Source organism: Protopterus annectens, chromosome 2.part0 (assembly GCF_019279795.1).
Source record: "Protopterus annectens isolate FY-2018-M chromosome 2.part0, PAN1.0, whole genome shotgun sequence".
NCBI lineage: Eukaryota > Metazoa > Chordata > Ceratodontiformes > Protopteridae > Protopterus > Protopterus annectens.
This window is the reverse complement of record NC_056728.1, coordinates 1,101,065,794-1,101,083,766: the sequence shown is the minus strand read 5'-3', so window position 1 is coordinate 1,101,083,766 and position 17,973 is coordinate 1,101,065,794. Positions and strand designations below refer to the sequence as shown.

The following is a 17,973-nucleotide window of genomic DNA, read 5'->3' as shown; positions in this document are numbered from 1 at the left end:
GTTGAATGTAGCACAAAACCGACAGGCTTGAGACATCGTGGTCTGGGCCTAAGCAAGGTATACAGAGGGAATGGAAATCCTTATGCGGTATTTGCTTCCCACATGAAATGCAATTATTAACTTTGTCTGACATCGGTCTGAGGCAAGAAAAGTTTCCCCAACGGGGTACTTAGCTTTCTAGAAGTCTTCAGTTGAAAAATATTCGTAATCTCAGGAGCTGGCCGACTGGCACTTGCGAACTGCTTCTGCTTCGGGCACCGTGCGGCAAGAAAGACTGAAGAAAATGGCGTTGGCCGGTTCTTTTATACCCCTGTCGCACTGACATCAGGGAAGAAGCGACGACAACCGACGCCGGACCTAGACTTTGGAATTCGGCCGACCGAGGACCCGCCCGACGGCAGGAGAACCCATCTGTTATGACTGCAGCTGTATTAACACTCGAACATCTACATTTATGGTAGGTACAAAACTGTACTTTGTTCTACATCAATGATGTCTATTCTTCAACTGCTTTATCCTTGGTAACTCGTGGCTTTTCCTTCATTTCAGTTCTCCTCTTCAGAGTACTCTCTTTATTATTATCTAAGTAAAAAAGAATTTATAATTTAGGGAGTGGAATTCATAATCTTTCCTGCTAATGTCAGAAGGGTAATATCACACAAAATCTATAATTTAATGTAAATGTGTTAGTGTTACTGGATGGTTACAAGCACTGCAAGAGTGAAACTGCATCCATAAGACAGTAAATGGGGAAAGCACATGATCACAGCATTTTTTTAATAGGGGCAAACTACATCATACTCCCATATCTCATAAGACTTCCACATCCCCTTCCCTACATGTACATACCAGCAATGAGATTGCTGCACTTCGGAGTAATTAAACTGTTCTCATTACATAAAACAGCAGCTTTCTCTTTACAAAATTTGCTGAAGTATCTTTTTTTTTTTTGGCCATCACTTCTGTAGAGGACTATACAAATGAAATACAATGTAACAGATGTGGAGCAGTGTCATTAGCTGGCTTCTACTGATTCCAGTCTATTGCAGAACTTTCTGCGGTGTAAGCGCTTCCATTTTGAATTAGGCATTTGAGCCTATATTCACTTCAGCAGCAGCTTGTGTTTCTTGACCAGAGTATTTTTGTGTTGCTATATTTACAGTATTAAGTGATGATTAATGTTTTACATATGTAGATAATCTGCTTTTCTTGAGCAACTGAAAAGATTTCACTGCTTTTAATGTTCCTTCTGACTAGTATCTCTAGGCAGCTGTGATCCAGCCTGCTGACTGTCAGGAATGTGACTCGTGTACTTGTCTGTATTCTTGTGCATCTGTCTTAGGATTGTTCATATCATTTTTTTTTGTAAAAGGTCAAGGAAAATTTTTCAACTCTTTAGACATATTTTCTGTTGCTTAAAAAGGGTGTCCCAAGTAATGCTCATCACAGATTTACTGAAGATTTTATAAAAATACCTGAACTGAAGAAATGTTGACTGCCCTCCACTTCACATTTACTTCAGTGCTGGGCCCTTAACTGTTTGGCATTTATTTTGCAATCATCCAGTCCAATATCTAAAAAAATGTAATTGACTGAGTTTACTGATGACTGCAAGTTTGGCACCATTATCTGCTCATCCACTGATACTAAACAGCTCCAGCAAGTGCTTGGAATATGCATATACTTGTGCTAAAAATGCTCTCAAAAAAGCTGCAGTGGTGCAGCGGTAGCGTTGTTGCCTCACAGCAAGAGGTTCTCCTGTTCGATTCTCGGCTGGAGCGTCTTCTGTGTGGAGTCTGCATGTCCTGCCCACGGTAGAGTGGCGTTCGAAAGACATGCGTGAATGGGCGTGCCTTCGTTGAAGGTTGGGCGTCGAGCTGGCACCTCGGCACCTTAAAAATTTACTGCCAATCATTAGCAGATCAGAGTTCTGCTGTGGCGACCCCTAACCAGGAAAAGCCGAAAGAAAAAACAACTAAAAATGCTCTCAGGTTAATAGCAAAAAAATTGCAATGTAGTAGCATTTGGTAACTGTCTCTCACTGAAAAAAAAATTCACTTCCCCAGTTCTGAAGCCATCATTATAAAATTACACTAGTGCCAAAAATTGCATCATACAGCTCACTTTATTTACAAAAAGTACAACTTTTTCTTCATATTTCACAGAGCAGCAGAGATCAGTAATTAGCATCTTGCAAACTGCAAGATTTAAGCTGCTTTAAAAGTTTTTGACTGATCAGTTGCAGCTTTGCCAGGTAAACTAAACGGTGCCATTTTTCTAGACCCCTCCATCATTCCACAGTCAGCTGCTCTTAGTGTTTAACCAGGCAAATGTGCTAAACGAGAAACTGTAACCATAGTATTCTGAGATGTATGCATTGTTTAAATCCAGTGGTTGAGTGTACCCGGTTAGATCACAGCAGTTATCTTTTCTTACCTTGAAATTCAAAACAAGGACTACCGACTGACAGTGTATGGTGAGGAGTGACAACCAAAAAAGGATAAGGAGGAAAACCACTGGACCCCCTCATTCTGCAGTAAATGTGCCACTGTTTTGCAGTCTGTTTTTTTTTTACAGGCACACAAACTCTGTTAAACCAGAACTTAAGAGATCAAAAGTCTCTGCAACCTGAAGCAGATCTGGAGAGGGAGAAACTCGCATCCTGTCTTGTAATAAACACTCTAGTTTATCTCTGCCTCATCCGTGATTCTGGTCTTACTGCAAACCTGGCAGTGTTGCTGGCATTAGTAACTTAATAACTTATAGGTGCTGGAACAGAACGGATACAACATCGTTGTGAGTTTGTATTCTGGGGTTATACATTGATTTTGTTCATACCTGATTTAAAAAGTTAAGCTGCCCAGAAGGGTGTTTATTTACTTACTGTATTGCACTCAACTTTCCTGACTGTTTTGCCATTTTCCAGGTTACTGCACCCAAAACCACATGCACAGTGTAACCATGTACTTATGAGAGGGGCAGTGTTTTATGAAGAATGCTACTAAGAAAAGCCAGGGAGAAGGGGACGGGAGGGACTGCTATATGAGCATGCTTTTTACAGCAGTGACCAGCTAGCAACCAAAGTACATAAGTGGAACTTAACATGCAGAGATTTTAGGGATGAGTGCGGTATTTTTGCAAGAACTGAAGTCAGGAAAGCTAACTGTTTACAATGAATTTTAGTAAGTGAATTCAATGAAACGTAAAATGTGTCAAATTGATGTAATTGGCATTTCATGGGGGTGGGATTTTTCCGAATCACTTTCACAAGAAGTGATTTTTCCAAGTCTCGTTGACAATGAAGTAAACGGATCATGACTGAACTGTAAAATGTAATTTTTTTTCCATTGTATCATTCTCTGAATAACATCATGCCTGGTGCTCAGCTACAGGCATATAATGCTTGTGCCCAAGCTTTAGATTACAAAGGCAAGGAGAAGAAGGAGGAAGGGTCACCTGTACTTTTGGCTAATTGTAGTGTTATTCAGATCAGCTTAGTAGCCAAAGCTGGATTTGTGTTCCCTGATATAGCCAACATTGCAGACAGTTTGGTATATGGCTTTGCTTGAATCTCAGTAAAGTACAGGCCTGAGAAAGTTATGTCGTAAGTGTTCTTTTTTGATTTGTGAGACTTCTTTAGATGACATTAAGCTATATTTTCTTTGAATAGAGAATGAAAATATATAATTTCACAAATGTACTTGAGAATTCTTATAAGAGAGCTGGAGAAGTACCATTTAGTGCATAGGGGAGATGTACCATTTAGGGCATGGGGGGGACTGAAGTTCCCCTGAATACTTCCCTTGTTGAAAAGCTATCCACTGAGTTCAAACAGGTCCCTTAGACCTATCTCCATTTTCCAAGCATCTTTATTTGCAATGCAAAACACTTAACAAAACTGCCTGAATGTATGTAAGTCACAAGTTTATGTGAAAGAACAATTGAGTCTCATAGTCTCCTCCATGCTGTGCTTTACACTGGCTATTTTCTCCATTCTTAGTCTTTTTTCACTGTTGCAGTGTTCTTGCTGATGGAGTCACTTGTTCATGTTACATTCTTCTGGTTTACATCTGGAAATGGAAATGTACAGTTGTGCCCTAATATGCTTTACTCACCTATTGAAAACCAAGTAAATTAGCAGCCTAATACTGGACTTAAAACTTTGTTCATGAATTTCTAACAGAATTATTTTTAACAGGAGAAAAGAAGGAGAAAAAAACTACATCTGGAGGAGATGATGACTCCAAACCTGTGGATGTTTCCAGACTTGATCTACGTGTTGGACTGATTGTCACAGCCAAAAAGCACCCAGATGCAGACTCTCTGTATGTAGAAGAAGTGGATGTTGGAGAAGGTATTCCTCGAACTGTTGTCAGTGGCTTAGTGAACCACGTGCCCATAGATAAGGTAAAAATCTTGGACTACTACCATTTTATTACAGCTTGAAAAGTACAACTGAAAGCCTACAGCCTTCATATGTAGTCATTCAAATCTCAAGTTACCCATTATGAGCTCCAAGTAGAGAGATTTAGTATTTGTTACTTAGTTTTATTTAGTGTTTTTCCTGGTTGTTGGGAGTCTTGCACATATTTACATACTCACAGAAATGCAGATGTTCTTCATCTCACATTGCTGCAGTCCTTACATATGGGTAGTCCGCTGTCCTCGGTCGGCCCGAATACCAAAGTATTAGGCTGACGTCGGTCAAGGCGCCTAGAACTGACATCAGAACGTCAGGGTACAAAAGCGCATGACCGACGTCATATCCTCAGTCTTTTTTGCCGCATGGTCCGATGCAGAAGCAGCGTTGCAAGTGCCGTTCGGCGTTCTGAAATTTTTTGAGTTCGGAGTTTCAGATCGAATCCAAGTTGGCTAAGTACCCCGTTGGGGAATATTTTGGTTTTTTCTTGCCTCAGTTTATTACCGGATGTCAGAAAAAGTGAATAACTGTATTTCTTGTGGGAAACAGATACCGCATAGGGATTATCATTCTTTGTGCATTCCTTGTTTGGGGCCTGAGCACGTAGTCGGTGTCGCTTTGTGCTAGGTTTAATAAGCGCACTATTAAGCGAAGGTTGGATTGTGCTAGGCTAGTCTTCGGTAAGCGGTGCAATTATAATATGCCGTCGGATACTCCGCCCGCTTCCACGAAGAAGCGCAAAGACAAAGTGGTTAAACCCAGGCAAGATGAGTCGTCCGTTCCGGACGCCGGTTCTTTAGAGGCTTCAGTGGAGCCGGTGGTTCCGACGGAGGCTTCTCTGGAATCTCAGGGGGAGACTTTGATTTTGCAGGATGTGGCCTCTCAGGAGGCAGGTCAGGCTGAGGGGGCTTCCCAGGTTTCTGTACTCCCCTCCCTTCCCAGGGTAATTAGGCCTTCTCCTTCTGTTTCCAGGGCTTCTTCCAGAGGCAGGCCAGGTTTGGCTTCTGTTGGTGTCAGTCCTAGTTCAGCAGGGTCTGTGCCTAAGAAGCACATGCTTAAGATGGCAGAAGATTTGATTACTCTGATTAGAGGTTCTATGCCCCCTCCAAATAAGAGGCCTAGGGTGGAGCCAGAGTTGGAAAGTTTTGAACAGGTTTCAGATGATTCAGAGTCTTCGGCTGAAGACATGCAGGAATTCACTCCTTACTCTGATTCTGATGCAGAAGATTCCACTCCTTCTGCTTCTCCTCCAGAGGATTTTTCTTTTTCAGAGACTCTTCATTCTATGAGGGAACATTTTAAGTGGGAAGGTCAGGACTTCTCTGATTCACGGAAAAGGCTTAGGGAATTTTTGTTTTTACCTCAACATAGGCCTTTAGCTATTCCCCCTGTGCTGGATGTTGTGCAAGATGTATTTTCAGAGGCTTCCCTTAATCCTGATTCTCTGCCTCCTGCGCCAGTTAAACCTGATAGGTATTACAGGGTGCCTGAGGCTCATTAATATCTTTATAAGAGTCCTAGGGCGGACCCAGAAACTATTAGCCAGGGACCTAAGGGTGTCAGGGCCTCTGTTGTAAAGAATCCAGTTCCTCTAGATAAGGAGGCTAGAGCTTTGGATAGATGGGGAAAGAAGGTATATACCTCTTCTACTCTAGCAATGAGGGCTTTGAATTGCCAATTTCATATGTTGAAATATCAGAATTTTCTTCTTACTCAATTGAAATCTAAGGTGGATGCTTTGGCGGAAGGCATTGAATGTAAAGAATTACAAGATTTGGTACATGTCTCTGAACAGGTGGGTAAGCATTCTTTACAGTGTGGTTTTGATGCTTTGCAGGCTTCCTCTAGGGTGGCTGCCACTGGTTCAGTCCTTCGCAGGCACGCCTGGCTTAAGGATCAGAATTTATCTGACCATGTTAAGACAAGAATTTTGGATGCTCCTTTACAGTCTGAAGTGTTGTTTGGTCCACCTGTGGAGTCTGTCTTGAAAAAATGGAAGACAAGGCTAAGTCTATGCAGACTGTTAAAGATTTTTTGCAGGTTCAGCCTCCAAGTTTAGTAGAAATTGGCCTACTAAGGGGTGGGCGATCCTTCCTCTGATTCTCAGTCTAGGGGTAGATCTAGGCGTAGTAGGGGCAGAGCTCAGAGTACCTTCAGGCCTAGGACATGGAGTTCACCTGCACAATCTTCAAGTGAGGGCAGGGGCCAGTCCTTTCGTAAACAGGCCCAATGACCCACTTTTCAGCTGCCAGATCCTTCTTGCCTGGCAGCACCTTTGGGAGGAAGGTTGGCACTCTTCAAGGAAAATTGGCTTTTAATTACCCAGGACAAATGGGTATTAGATATCATACACCAAGGTTACAAGTTTTATTTCCATACCTTGCCTCCTTTCAAAGGCATGCCAGACGTTCCTCCTCAGCAAAGACTAGAGGCTCACAAACAGATTTCTCAACTACTTCAAATAGGAGCTATACAACCGGTCCCTCTGTCAGAAGTGGGCCTAGGATTTTATTCTCGCCTGTTTCTTGTACCAAAGAAAGGGAACACGTGGAGACCAATTTTGGATTTGTCTATCCTCAACACATATCTGGACATTCCAAAGTTCAAGATGTTGACGTTACAACAGCTTTTACCTCTGCTAGGCAAGGATCACTGGATGGTGACTCTGGATCTCAAAGAGGCTTACTTACATGTTCCTATCAGGCCCAGTTGCAGGAAATATCTGCGTTTTCGGGCTGGGGCTTTTCATTATCAGTTCTCTGCATTGCCCTTTGGCTTATCTACTGCGCCCAGAGTGTTCACAAAGGTCCTGGCTCCAGTGATAGCCTTCTTCAGGCTGAAAGGAATACAGATTTATCCTTATTTGGACGATTGCCTGATTCTAGCTCAAGGAAAGGACGAGCTTCTTCATCATCTACAGTATGTGATGGCAGTGTTAAGATGCCTAGGGTATTCTGTGAACGAAATAAAGTCCAGTCTAGTACCCTCTCAGGACATGTGCTTTCTGGGTGTGAGACTGAATACAGCATCCCAGATGGCCTTTTTGACCCCGGACAAACAAAAGAATCTTTCTCTTTATTTCCATCAATTGTCTCGTCAGTCCAGGCTGACTGCAAAGACAGTCCTTTAAGCCTTGGGGTTCATGGCATCTTGTATTCTGGTACTTCCCAATGCCAAACTGCATATGAGGAAGCTACAATGGTATCTCAAAAATGTATGGACGCAACACTTCCAAGATCTGGACACTGTCATTCAGATAATACCTTGCATTCAAAAGGAATTTTTGTGGTGGGCTCAGGAATGTCACCTAAACAAGGGACTCTCTGTGACCCGACCAGAGGCGAGTCAGATTCTAACGACAGATGCCTCAGACAAAGCTTGGGAGCTCATCTAAATGGAAAATGGGTACAAGACACGTGGCCTGCCAGACTTCAGCATTTACATATCAACTTGAAGGAGATGTTAGCAGTCCAATTTGCATTGATGGCGTTCAAGGATTTACTTCTTCCAGGGCAGGTGTTGATTCAAACAGACAACACAACTGTCATGTGGTACATCAACAAGCAAGGGGACACATTCATACCCTCTATGCAGACAAGCAATGATTTTGTGGGAGACTGCTCTCAGTTTACAGTTAACTCTTCAGGCAAGGTTTCTGCCAGGAGCACAGAACTCCTTAGCAGATGTGTTGAGCAGACAAATAATGGATCCCCACGAGTGGAAATTGGATCCTCATGTATTTCAAAAATTGACAGTGTTATGGGGAACTCCAGACATAGATCTGTTCGCTTCTCCACTAAATTACCAGTTGCCAAAGTTTTGCACAAAAAGGTTTCATCCCACAGCTTGGAAAGTGGATGCTCTATCATTCAATTGGAGCAATCTTCACGTCTATGCCTTTCCTCCACTGCCTCTCCTCCCAAAGGTACTCCTAAAGGTCAGACAGGACAAGCCAACCATGATTTTGATAGCTCTGGATTGGCCTCGACAGCACTGGTACCCATTACTGAGAAGTTTGGTACGGGAGCCTCCATGGCCTTTACCTTCGATTCCACACCTGCTGTCTCAGGAGAACAGTCACTTACACAATGTCAAACTACAGTCTCTGCATCTAACAGCCTGGCATATTCTGTTCTAGACCCTGGAGGGTCTCAGCTACCACAACAAGTTTTGAATGTTATTTTGGAGGCCAGAAGGCCTAGTACAAGAAAGTTTACGCTGATAAATGGAGGAGATTTTTCATTTGGTGTACAGCAAAAGACTTTGATGTTTCCAAACCTAATTTAAGTGCTTCTCTTCAATACCTGACTGAGTTATTGGACAAAGGCTTGTCCTTCTCCTCTATAAAGGTTCATGCTGCAGCCATTTCTGCTCACTATGATTGTGACCCACCATTATTTTCTCATCCTTGGTTTAAGCAATTCCTTAGAGGGGCAAAGAATATAAGACCCCCACGTAGAGCTCCTACTCCTGCTTGGGATCTCAATTTTGTGTTGGAGAAACTCACTCTACAACCTTTTGAGCCTGCAGCTACTGCCGAATTGAAATATTTATCATGGAAGACTGCTTTTTTGTTGGCCATTACCTCTGCGAGAAGGGTTTCTGAATTACAGGCCCTTATGGCAGTTGAGCCTTCTTAATTTTTCATAAGGATAGAGTATCTTTCGTACTAACCCTTCCTTTATGCCTAAAGTGGTTTCTAGTGTGGCTTTAAACCAAACTATTCATTTGCCTACTTTTATGCAAACCCTCAAAATAAAGGGGAAAAGATTTTGCACACTTTGGATATACACAGGCAGTTGAGATATTACTTGAGCAGAACTAAAGGGTTCAGGCAGTCTCAGCAGTTGTTTGTTTCTTTTGCTTTGGGTTCTCAGGGCAAACCTGTTTCAAAACAAACTATTTCTAAGTGGATTGGTTTTTGTATTGCATTCTGTTACTCCCATCATGGTAAGGAGGTTCCAGCTGGGATCAGGCCTCATTCCACTAGGGCTACTGCCACTTCTACAGCCTTTTTAAGGGGAGTGGCTACTAAAGATATTTTGGAAGCAGCTACGTGGAGTTCAGTGCATACTTTTTCTAAGCATTACCACCTTCCACTTTACTCTAAATCTAGGGCTGGATTTGCCACTGCAATTCTACAGGGCATTTTGGCAGCCCCCAATGCTTTATAATTTTGCCATCCTCCCTTACCTCTGCTTTGGGATTCTACCCATATGTAAGGACTGCAGCAATGTGAGATGAAGAACATAGTACAGTTTTGTACCTACCATAAATGTAGATGTTCGAAGATCCACATTGCTGCAGTCCAGTTAACCCTCCCTCCTTCCCCGCTGTAGTTGGGGTGGTTATGTGTTTTGGATTGTAAATATTGTACATATTGTAAATATTGTTAGCACAGGGGTGGTTGGATGTTCTTTTCTGTTTTTTGGCTATGGCCTTTCTTTTTGGGGCCTTCTGACATCTGGGGCAAGAAAAGACTGAGGATATGACGTCGGTCATGCGCTTTTGTACCCTGACGTTCTGATGTCAGTTCTAGGCGCCTTGACCGACGTCAGCCTAATACTTTGGTATTCGGGCCGACCGAGGACAGCGGACTACCCATATGTAAGGACTGCAGCAATGTGGATCTTCGAATATCTACATTTATGGTAGGTACAAAACTGTACTTTTGCAGTCTTTACAGTCTTTGTCAAAAGGAGTCTTTTTGAGACCTACAGATGTTGAATAACCATTTATTGTGTAGTTTTTTTGTGAAGATGGCAGCATATCCTGATCTATGCTGTAGTTTAGTAGTAGTATTGAAAGTTGGGGTCTTTTTTTTTTTGTTTGGTTTGTTTCAGTACTTAATTTACATTAACTGACTTCCGCAGTGGTGTTGCCTCACAGCAAAAGGTTCTCCCGTTCGATTCTCGGCTGGAGTGCGGGGAGTGCCTTCTGTGTGGAGTCTGCATGTCCTCCCCGCTGTTGGGTGGGTGTTCAAAAGACATGCGTAAATGGGCGTGCCTTCGTTGAAGGCTGAACGTCGATCTGGCACCTCGGCGTTCATGAAAATCTACTGCCAATCATTAGCGGACCGGAGTTCCGCTGTGGTGACCCCTAACTGGGAAAAGCCGAAAGACAACAACAACTTAATTTACATCAACTCCCCAAGCGTATATACACACACACACACACACACACACACATTTTGCCAAAGCTGAAAACAAGGCTGTCTTTTTCACTGTTTGGGTAACATTCTGAAGATTATGTACATATATCCTCTTGAGGGATGGGGAACTTTTAGTGATCGTAAGTTCCTGTAGTGCCCAATGTCTAACACCAAACAGTTACAGCAGATGTCCTTCATGGATGCATCTGCAGTCATAACAGCTGGGTTGTCCTGTCGTCAGGCAGCCCTTCAGTCGGCCGGATTCCAAAGTCCGGGTCCGGCTTCGGCTGATGTCGCACTTCACCCGACGTCATCTCTGTTGGTCTTCGGGTATAAAAGCATCAGCCGACGCCATTTTCCTCAGTCTTTCTTGCCGTGGCGCCCAAGCAGAAGCTGTTAGCAAGTGCGGTCGGTCGGATCCAGAGATTATTTCTACCGAATACTACTTTGAAGACTTCTAAAGCTAAGTACCCGTTGGGGACTCTTTCTTGCCTCAGCCGATGTCAGAAAAGTTAATAATTGTTTAACCTGTGGGAAACAAATACCTCATAAAGATTTCCACTCTTACTGTCTGCCTTGTTTAGGCCCAGCCCAGCCCACGGCGTAGCAGCCTGCTCGGCCTGTGCTTCCTTCAACCCGACGAGCGGCTTAGGCGTCGGTCGGAGTTTGCAGAACAGTTTTTCGGTTCTGATTTTGCGTACATTATGTCGTCGGAACCTCCGACTACACTTTCTGCCAAAAAATGCAAAGATAAAGACCGACATTCGCGGTCCGGTTTCGGCGAAACCATGCTTAAACAAACCCGAGTGTCTCGGTTTCGGCCGAAACCGAGAAAACTGATCAAAGTACAGCTGAATCTATCTCTACAGCTGAGGCCCCTGCTACTACTCTTGAACCAACCTCAGAAGTTTTATCCTCTCTGGCTGCCAATGATTTATCAGACACCATTCCCTTGGATGTCTCTACCCCAGCACGTGGTGCTGCTAGGCCTCCAGCAGCCATGTCCATTAAGGCCTTCGCCAGGGCTAAAGCAGCCAAGACTTCTAAAAAAGTGCCTGTTAAACCCCCCTGTACCAGGCCCTCTTCTAGTAATCAAATGCTTACTTTGGCAGAAGATTTAATTACATTAATTAGAGGATCTCAATCCCACCCAGACAGGGCCTCTCAGCCCCCAGAGAAGAGACCTAGGGCTGAGCCCTGAGCCAGTGTCCTCTGATGATTCAGCTGATGAATCAGACATAACTGACCAGCCAGAGGCCCCTTTCTCCAATTTTGAAGATTCTGATGCTGAAGAATCTATTCCAGCTGCTTCTCCTCCAGAAGAATTCTCCTTTGGGGAAACCTTACATGCCATGCGAGAGCATTTCCAATGGCAGCAACAAGATTTTTCAGATTCCAGAAAAAGACTTAGAACCTTTCTAGGCCTTCCACAGCACAGGCCCTTAGCTATACCTCCTGTTCTCTCTGTGGTAGATGATGCTTTCAATGATGTCTGCTCTGCTCCAGATTCATTGCCCCAGCCCCTGCCAAACCAGACAGATTTTACAGGGTGCCAGATACTCATCACCACCTTTACAAGGCCCCTCTTGCAGATCCCGAATCTATATCCCAGGGTCCCAAGGCAGTAGCCGCGACCATAGCTAAAAACCCTATTCCTTCTGAAAGGGAAGCAAGGTCATTAGACAGATGGGGTAAAAAGGTTTACACTTCAGCTACTCTCTCAGCTAGAGCTTTAAACTGTCAATTTCACATGATACAATACCAAGAGTTTATGCTTGATCAGTTAACTAAAAAGCTAACCACTGATGACTCTCTTGACAAGAAATATGTATTAGAGATGGTAAATAACATACAACAGGTTAGTAACCATTCTTTAAAATGTGGCTATGATGCACTGGAGGCTTCATTTAGATCAGCCATGACTGGCACAGTGATAAGAAGACATGCATGGCTAAAGGAGCAACCTCTACCGGATCATGTTAAAGCTAAGTTGCTAGATGCTCCTATGGATAAGACAAGTTTGTTTGGTACACCTGCACAGCAGGTTATAAAGAAAATGGAAGAAAAAGCAAAATTAGTTCAAACGGTTAAAGATTTCCTGCAGGTTCAACCCCAAGGTTTAGCAGGAACTGGCCTGCCAAAATTGGTCCTTTCCTGACTCCACAAGATTTCAAAGGGGCAGGAATAGGCGTTCCAGAGGCAGAAACCAATCTAGAGGTGGTGCCTACAGAGGACGACAGTGGCAAGGTAACAACAGAGGCTCAGACACAACCACTGCCACTACTACAGCACAGCCACAGTGACTTAATCCTAAATCAGCCTACCAGGAACAAATAGCAGCTCCTCTAGGCGGAAAGTTAACCTTATTTTCAAAGAACTGGCACCACATAACAAAAGACAAGTGGATTTTACAAACCATAGATCAAGGTTACCGATTCCACTTCCACACTTTACCAGTCAGAAGAGGAATGCCAAATCTACCTCCAAATCAAAAAGCAGAAGCTCTACAACAGATAATGGAGTTAGCAAACATGAGAGCTGTGGAAAAAGTACCAACAGCAGAGCAAGGAAAAGGGTTCTACTCCAGACTATTCCTAGTTCCAAGAAAGGAAAAAAGTTGGAGACCAATTCTCGACCTGTCCACCTTAAATACATACATCATTGTACCAAAATTCAAAATGCTGACCCTACAGCAACTTCTTCCCATGCTGGGCAAGGAGTGTTGGCTGGTAACTCTAGATCTCAAGGAGGCATACCTGCACGTCCCTATTCGACCAATCTGCAGAAGATACCTCAGATTTCTTGCAGGATCAGAGCACTATCAATTCTCAGCATTGCCCTTTGGCTTATCTACTGCCCAGAGTATTCACAAAATGCCTGGCATCAGTAATCGCCATTGCAGACTACAGGGAATTCAAATTTACCCATACCTGGACGACTGCCTGCTACAAGGGGACAACAAAAGCAAGTTGACAACAGATTTACAAAGGGTCATTCACTTGCTACAAGCACTGGGATACACAGTCAATTTACAAAAGTCAAGACTGATACCATCCCAAACAAGGACTTTCTTGGGCGGAATTGGACACAGTAAGACAAATGGCATTCCTAACTACAGAAAAACAAAAAGAACTCCCTCTTTACTTCTTGGCACTAACAAAACTGAACAAGTTAACAGCAAGAAAGGTTCTGCAGGCTTTGGGCTTCATGGCATCATGCATAATTTTGGTCCCATTTGCCAGACTTCATATGAGAAAACTACAGTGGTACCTAAGGAATTTATGGTCCCAGCACAGGCACAGCCTAGAAACAGAAATCCCACTAATTCCATGCATAAAACAGGAGTTCCTATGGTGGGCTCAGGCATGCCAGTCAAACCCAGGCCTTCCTTTTGCAGAGGTCAAGCAAGCGAGAACATCAGAACAGTCGTTTCAGACCTAGGATGGGGGGCCCACATGATGGACAAACGCGTGCAAGGATTGTGGACTCAGGATCAACTTCACCTGCACATCAACCTAAAAGAAATGCTGGCAGTAAAACTGGCAATCCAAAAGTTCAGACCATTTCTCAAAGAGGGCCAGTTGATGATAAGGACAGACAACACCACAGTCATGTGGTACATCAACAAACAGGGAGGCACTCATTCGTACCCCCTATGCAGACTGACTTTGGAACTGTGGACCCTGGCACTCAGCTACAACATCCAGCTACAGGCAATATTTGTACCAGGAAAAGAAAATACTCTAGCAGACATATTAAGCAGAACCACATCAGATGCCCACGAATGGCACCTGCACCCGGACATCTTCAAGACCATCACAAAGAAATGGGGAATGACTCAGATCTATTCGCATCACCCCACAATCACCAGCTCCAAAAATTTTGCACAAGGACATTCCACCCATTAGCATGGAAAGTGGATTCTCTCTCCTTCAGCTGGAAAGGCCTAACAGCATATGCATTCCCACCTTTTCCCTTGATACACAAAGTATTATTAAAAATCAAGGAGGAACAGCCAAGGATAATCCTGATAGCTCCAAACTGGCCAAGACAACATTGGTACCCACTCCTGAGGAGCATGTCTCAGAACAATATGTGGCCAATACCACTGATGCCTTTGATGCTAACTCAGAACAACTACAGCACCATACATCCAAACCTGAAAACGTTACAACTGACTGCATGGAACATCACATAGCAGCAGCTAATCAAGAACTTTCCCAAAGAGTTAAAGACATTATTCTTGAAGCACGCAGACCTTCAACAAGAAGGAACTACGCTGGAAAATGGAAAAGGTTTGTCACTTGGAGTTCTGAAAGAGGAAAAGATGTGTCAAACATAGATATGCCTAATATTCTGGAGTACCTGGCCGAACTTCTCTATTCAGGCCTGTCCTACTCCTCCATCAAGATACATGCATCAGCTATTTCAGCAGAATACAGCTTTGATACACCGGTTTTTTCACACCCTTTGCTCAGACAGTTCCTCAGAGGAATCAAGAATGTAAAACCTCCAAGGAAACCACCATTGCCAACTTGGGACTTAAACTTCGTACTAGAAAAGTTGACACTTATCACCCTTTGAACCAGCAGCAACAGCAGACCTACAATACCTGTCTTGGAAAACTGCTTTCCTACTGGCAATTACTTCAGCAAGGAGGGTTTCAGAACTACAGGCCTTAATGGCAGTGCAACCCTTCCTAATCTTCCACCAAGATAGAGTGTCCATGAGGACTAATCCAACCTTTATGCCTAAGGTGGTATCCAGGGTGTCCTTAAACCAGGCAATCCACCTTCCTACCTTCTTTCCCAACCCACAAAACAGGGGAAAGAATATTGCATACCTTGGATGTACATAGACAGCTACGCTACTACTTGGACAGAACCAAAAGCAACAGAAAGACTGACCAACTTTTGTAGCCTATGCAACAGGAAGGGAAGGAAGAGCTATTTCCAAACAGACAATCTCCAAATGGATAGGAAATTGCATTCGATTCTGTTACTCCTTCCATGGAAAACCAATTCCACAGAACGTAAGACCTCATTCTACAAGGGCAACAGCCACTACCACAGCCTTCCTACGAGGAGTGGCAACCAAAGACATTATTGAGGCGGCTACTTGGACCTCCGTGCATACATTTGCCAAGCATTATAATTTGCCTCTATATTCCAGATCCCGAGCAGGGTTTGCCACTGCTGTACTGCAAGGGATCCTAAACACACCTTAATCTTCCTTTATCCTCCTCCCCTAGTTGGCTATGGTATTCTACCCAGCTGTTATGACTGCAGATGCATCCATGAAGGACATAGTACAGTTTTGTACCTACCATAAATGTAGATGTCGAACTGGATAGCATCTGCAGTCAGGATTACCTCCTCCTTCCCTCTGTGGTACTCCTAGGGTGTTTACCCCCCCCTAATAGCTAACTGGTGGGGGGGAGTCTTTTATGGTGTATTTGTTTGTATATATGTACATACATGCTTATTTTTGTGTTTACCTATACCTTTTTTGGAAACATTGGCATTCTATCCAAAAATTTTAGCCTTCAAGAGGGCTTCTGGCATCTGGGGCAAGAAACACTGAGGAAAATGGCGTCGGCTGATGCCTTTATACCCGAAGACCAACAGAGATGACGTCGGGTGAAGTGCGACATCAGCGAAGCGGACCGACTTTGGAATCCGGCCGACTGAAGGGCTGCCTGACGACAGGACAACCCAGCTGTTATGACTGCAGATGCTATCCAGTTCGGACATCTACATTTATGGTAGGTACAAAACTGTACTTTATAGACCGTGCATTAAGAATACTTTTTGTGCAGACCTCTCAACCTGGAAACATCAAAAAGCTGGACAAAGGCCCATGAAAAATAGGTACAAATCTGTACGCTGATTAACATAAAATTTGCAGGCATAATTATGTAACCTTGCCCACTCCAATGGAATTGTGGGATACCAGCTTTCAAAACGCAAAGTGAAGAACAGACTACCAAGATATGGCCCCAGAGTCCCCTTGCAGCCATTCCAATGCCCCATTACTTGTCTATTTCGCCCCATTTACCATAAACACTGTAGTGTGCATACTGCTTTACTTCTACAATGATTATTTGGATTTTATTTTACATTTTATAGCACAAACACTAATAGACATCTGCTAAACAAAGCAATACAGTCTCAAATAAAAACAGACTTAACATTAAAACTTTTCTGTCACATTCATTGAAACAGCATTGAAACCCACATCCAAAGAAAATGCATCTGGCCAATGCAGATAAGGATTACCCTTGGGCTGTTTTCAAATCATTGGACCCTTGCACACGAAACATCTACCAAGTAAAGTACCTGTTGCCCTTGAAGAATAAATTGCCTATGTTATATTAAAAAAAATAAGCTAGTAATATTTAAATAGGGAATGGATGGCAAACTGATAACAGGCTCATAGTTACTAGGTATCTCCACCAAAGGAGGACATTATCAGGACTGCAGCATCTACCCCCTTTAAAAGTACAACAGAGTACAGTATTAGCAATCCATCTACCTACTGTGGGAGTAGAACATACAGCCTTCTGCAGCAAAAGCAAGTGTACTACCTGTTGTGCTACTAAATGCAAGTAGACTTTGCATAAGCAGCACTAAACTTCTCTTTCACTGAAGAACTGTGCAGCACAAGAAGTCAGGAAAAAGCCAAAATGTATTGGGGTGAGGGCAAAGGCCCAAAACCAGGGACTTTGTATAATCTTAGAACGTTGCGAGAATAAATGTTGTGTTACCATGTGTTTCCTGAAAGATAGGAAGACAAACTTAAATGGCTATCATTGTTTAGTGAATTCAGTTATCACCGTTTTGCCAGAAAACTGCAAATTTTATTTTTATTTAACATTTGTTTACTGGGGAAAATCCAACTTGGAACAAAGCTAATTTTCAGCAGAGGCCTGGGGAGAAATGCTCCAGACGCATGTCTTTGTATCATGGGTGGAAACCCACATAAACGCAGGGAGTGGGAGGACATGCAGACTCTGCACAGAAGGAACTTCAGCCAAGAATCAAACCAGAGAACCTCTTACTGTGAGGCAACAACACTACCACTGCACCATCCAAATTTTAAGAGGAACAGCCCAAAAAAAGTATGAGACAAACACATTCCAGACATTCTGTGAAAATTTGCACAGTTGAGAGCTGCACCTTCTTCATTCAGAAGTGGTGCTATGGGTAGCAAACTCAGGCTCTTGCTTCTTGTACCTAAGGTAAAAGGTTTCAGCCCTGAGTAAGCCTAACCACTAGTTCTGGGGCATTTTACATGCATGAGCGTACACACACACACACACACACACACACACACACACACACGCACGCAACACACCTTAAATGCAGGAAGAAAGACTAAGAGCAACACACCTTAAATGCAG

At 43.3% G+C, this 17,973-nt stretch overlaps 1 protein-coding gene across 1 annotated transcript in view; it reads left to right on the top strand.

Moving 5' to 3' along the window:
- Positions 1 to 17,973, top strand: part of AIMP1 (aminoacyl tRNA synthetase complex interacting multifunctional protein 1) — a 561,139-nt gene that overhangs the window by 221,121 nt on the left and 322,045 nt on the right. The window contains exon 4 of the mRNA XM_044060376.1: positions 4,199 to 4,407. Within this exon, the coding sequence (XP_043916311.1) occupies positions 4,199 to 4,407 (209 nt within the window). The remainder of the gene's footprint in view (positions 1 to 4,198; positions 4,408 to 17,973) is intronic.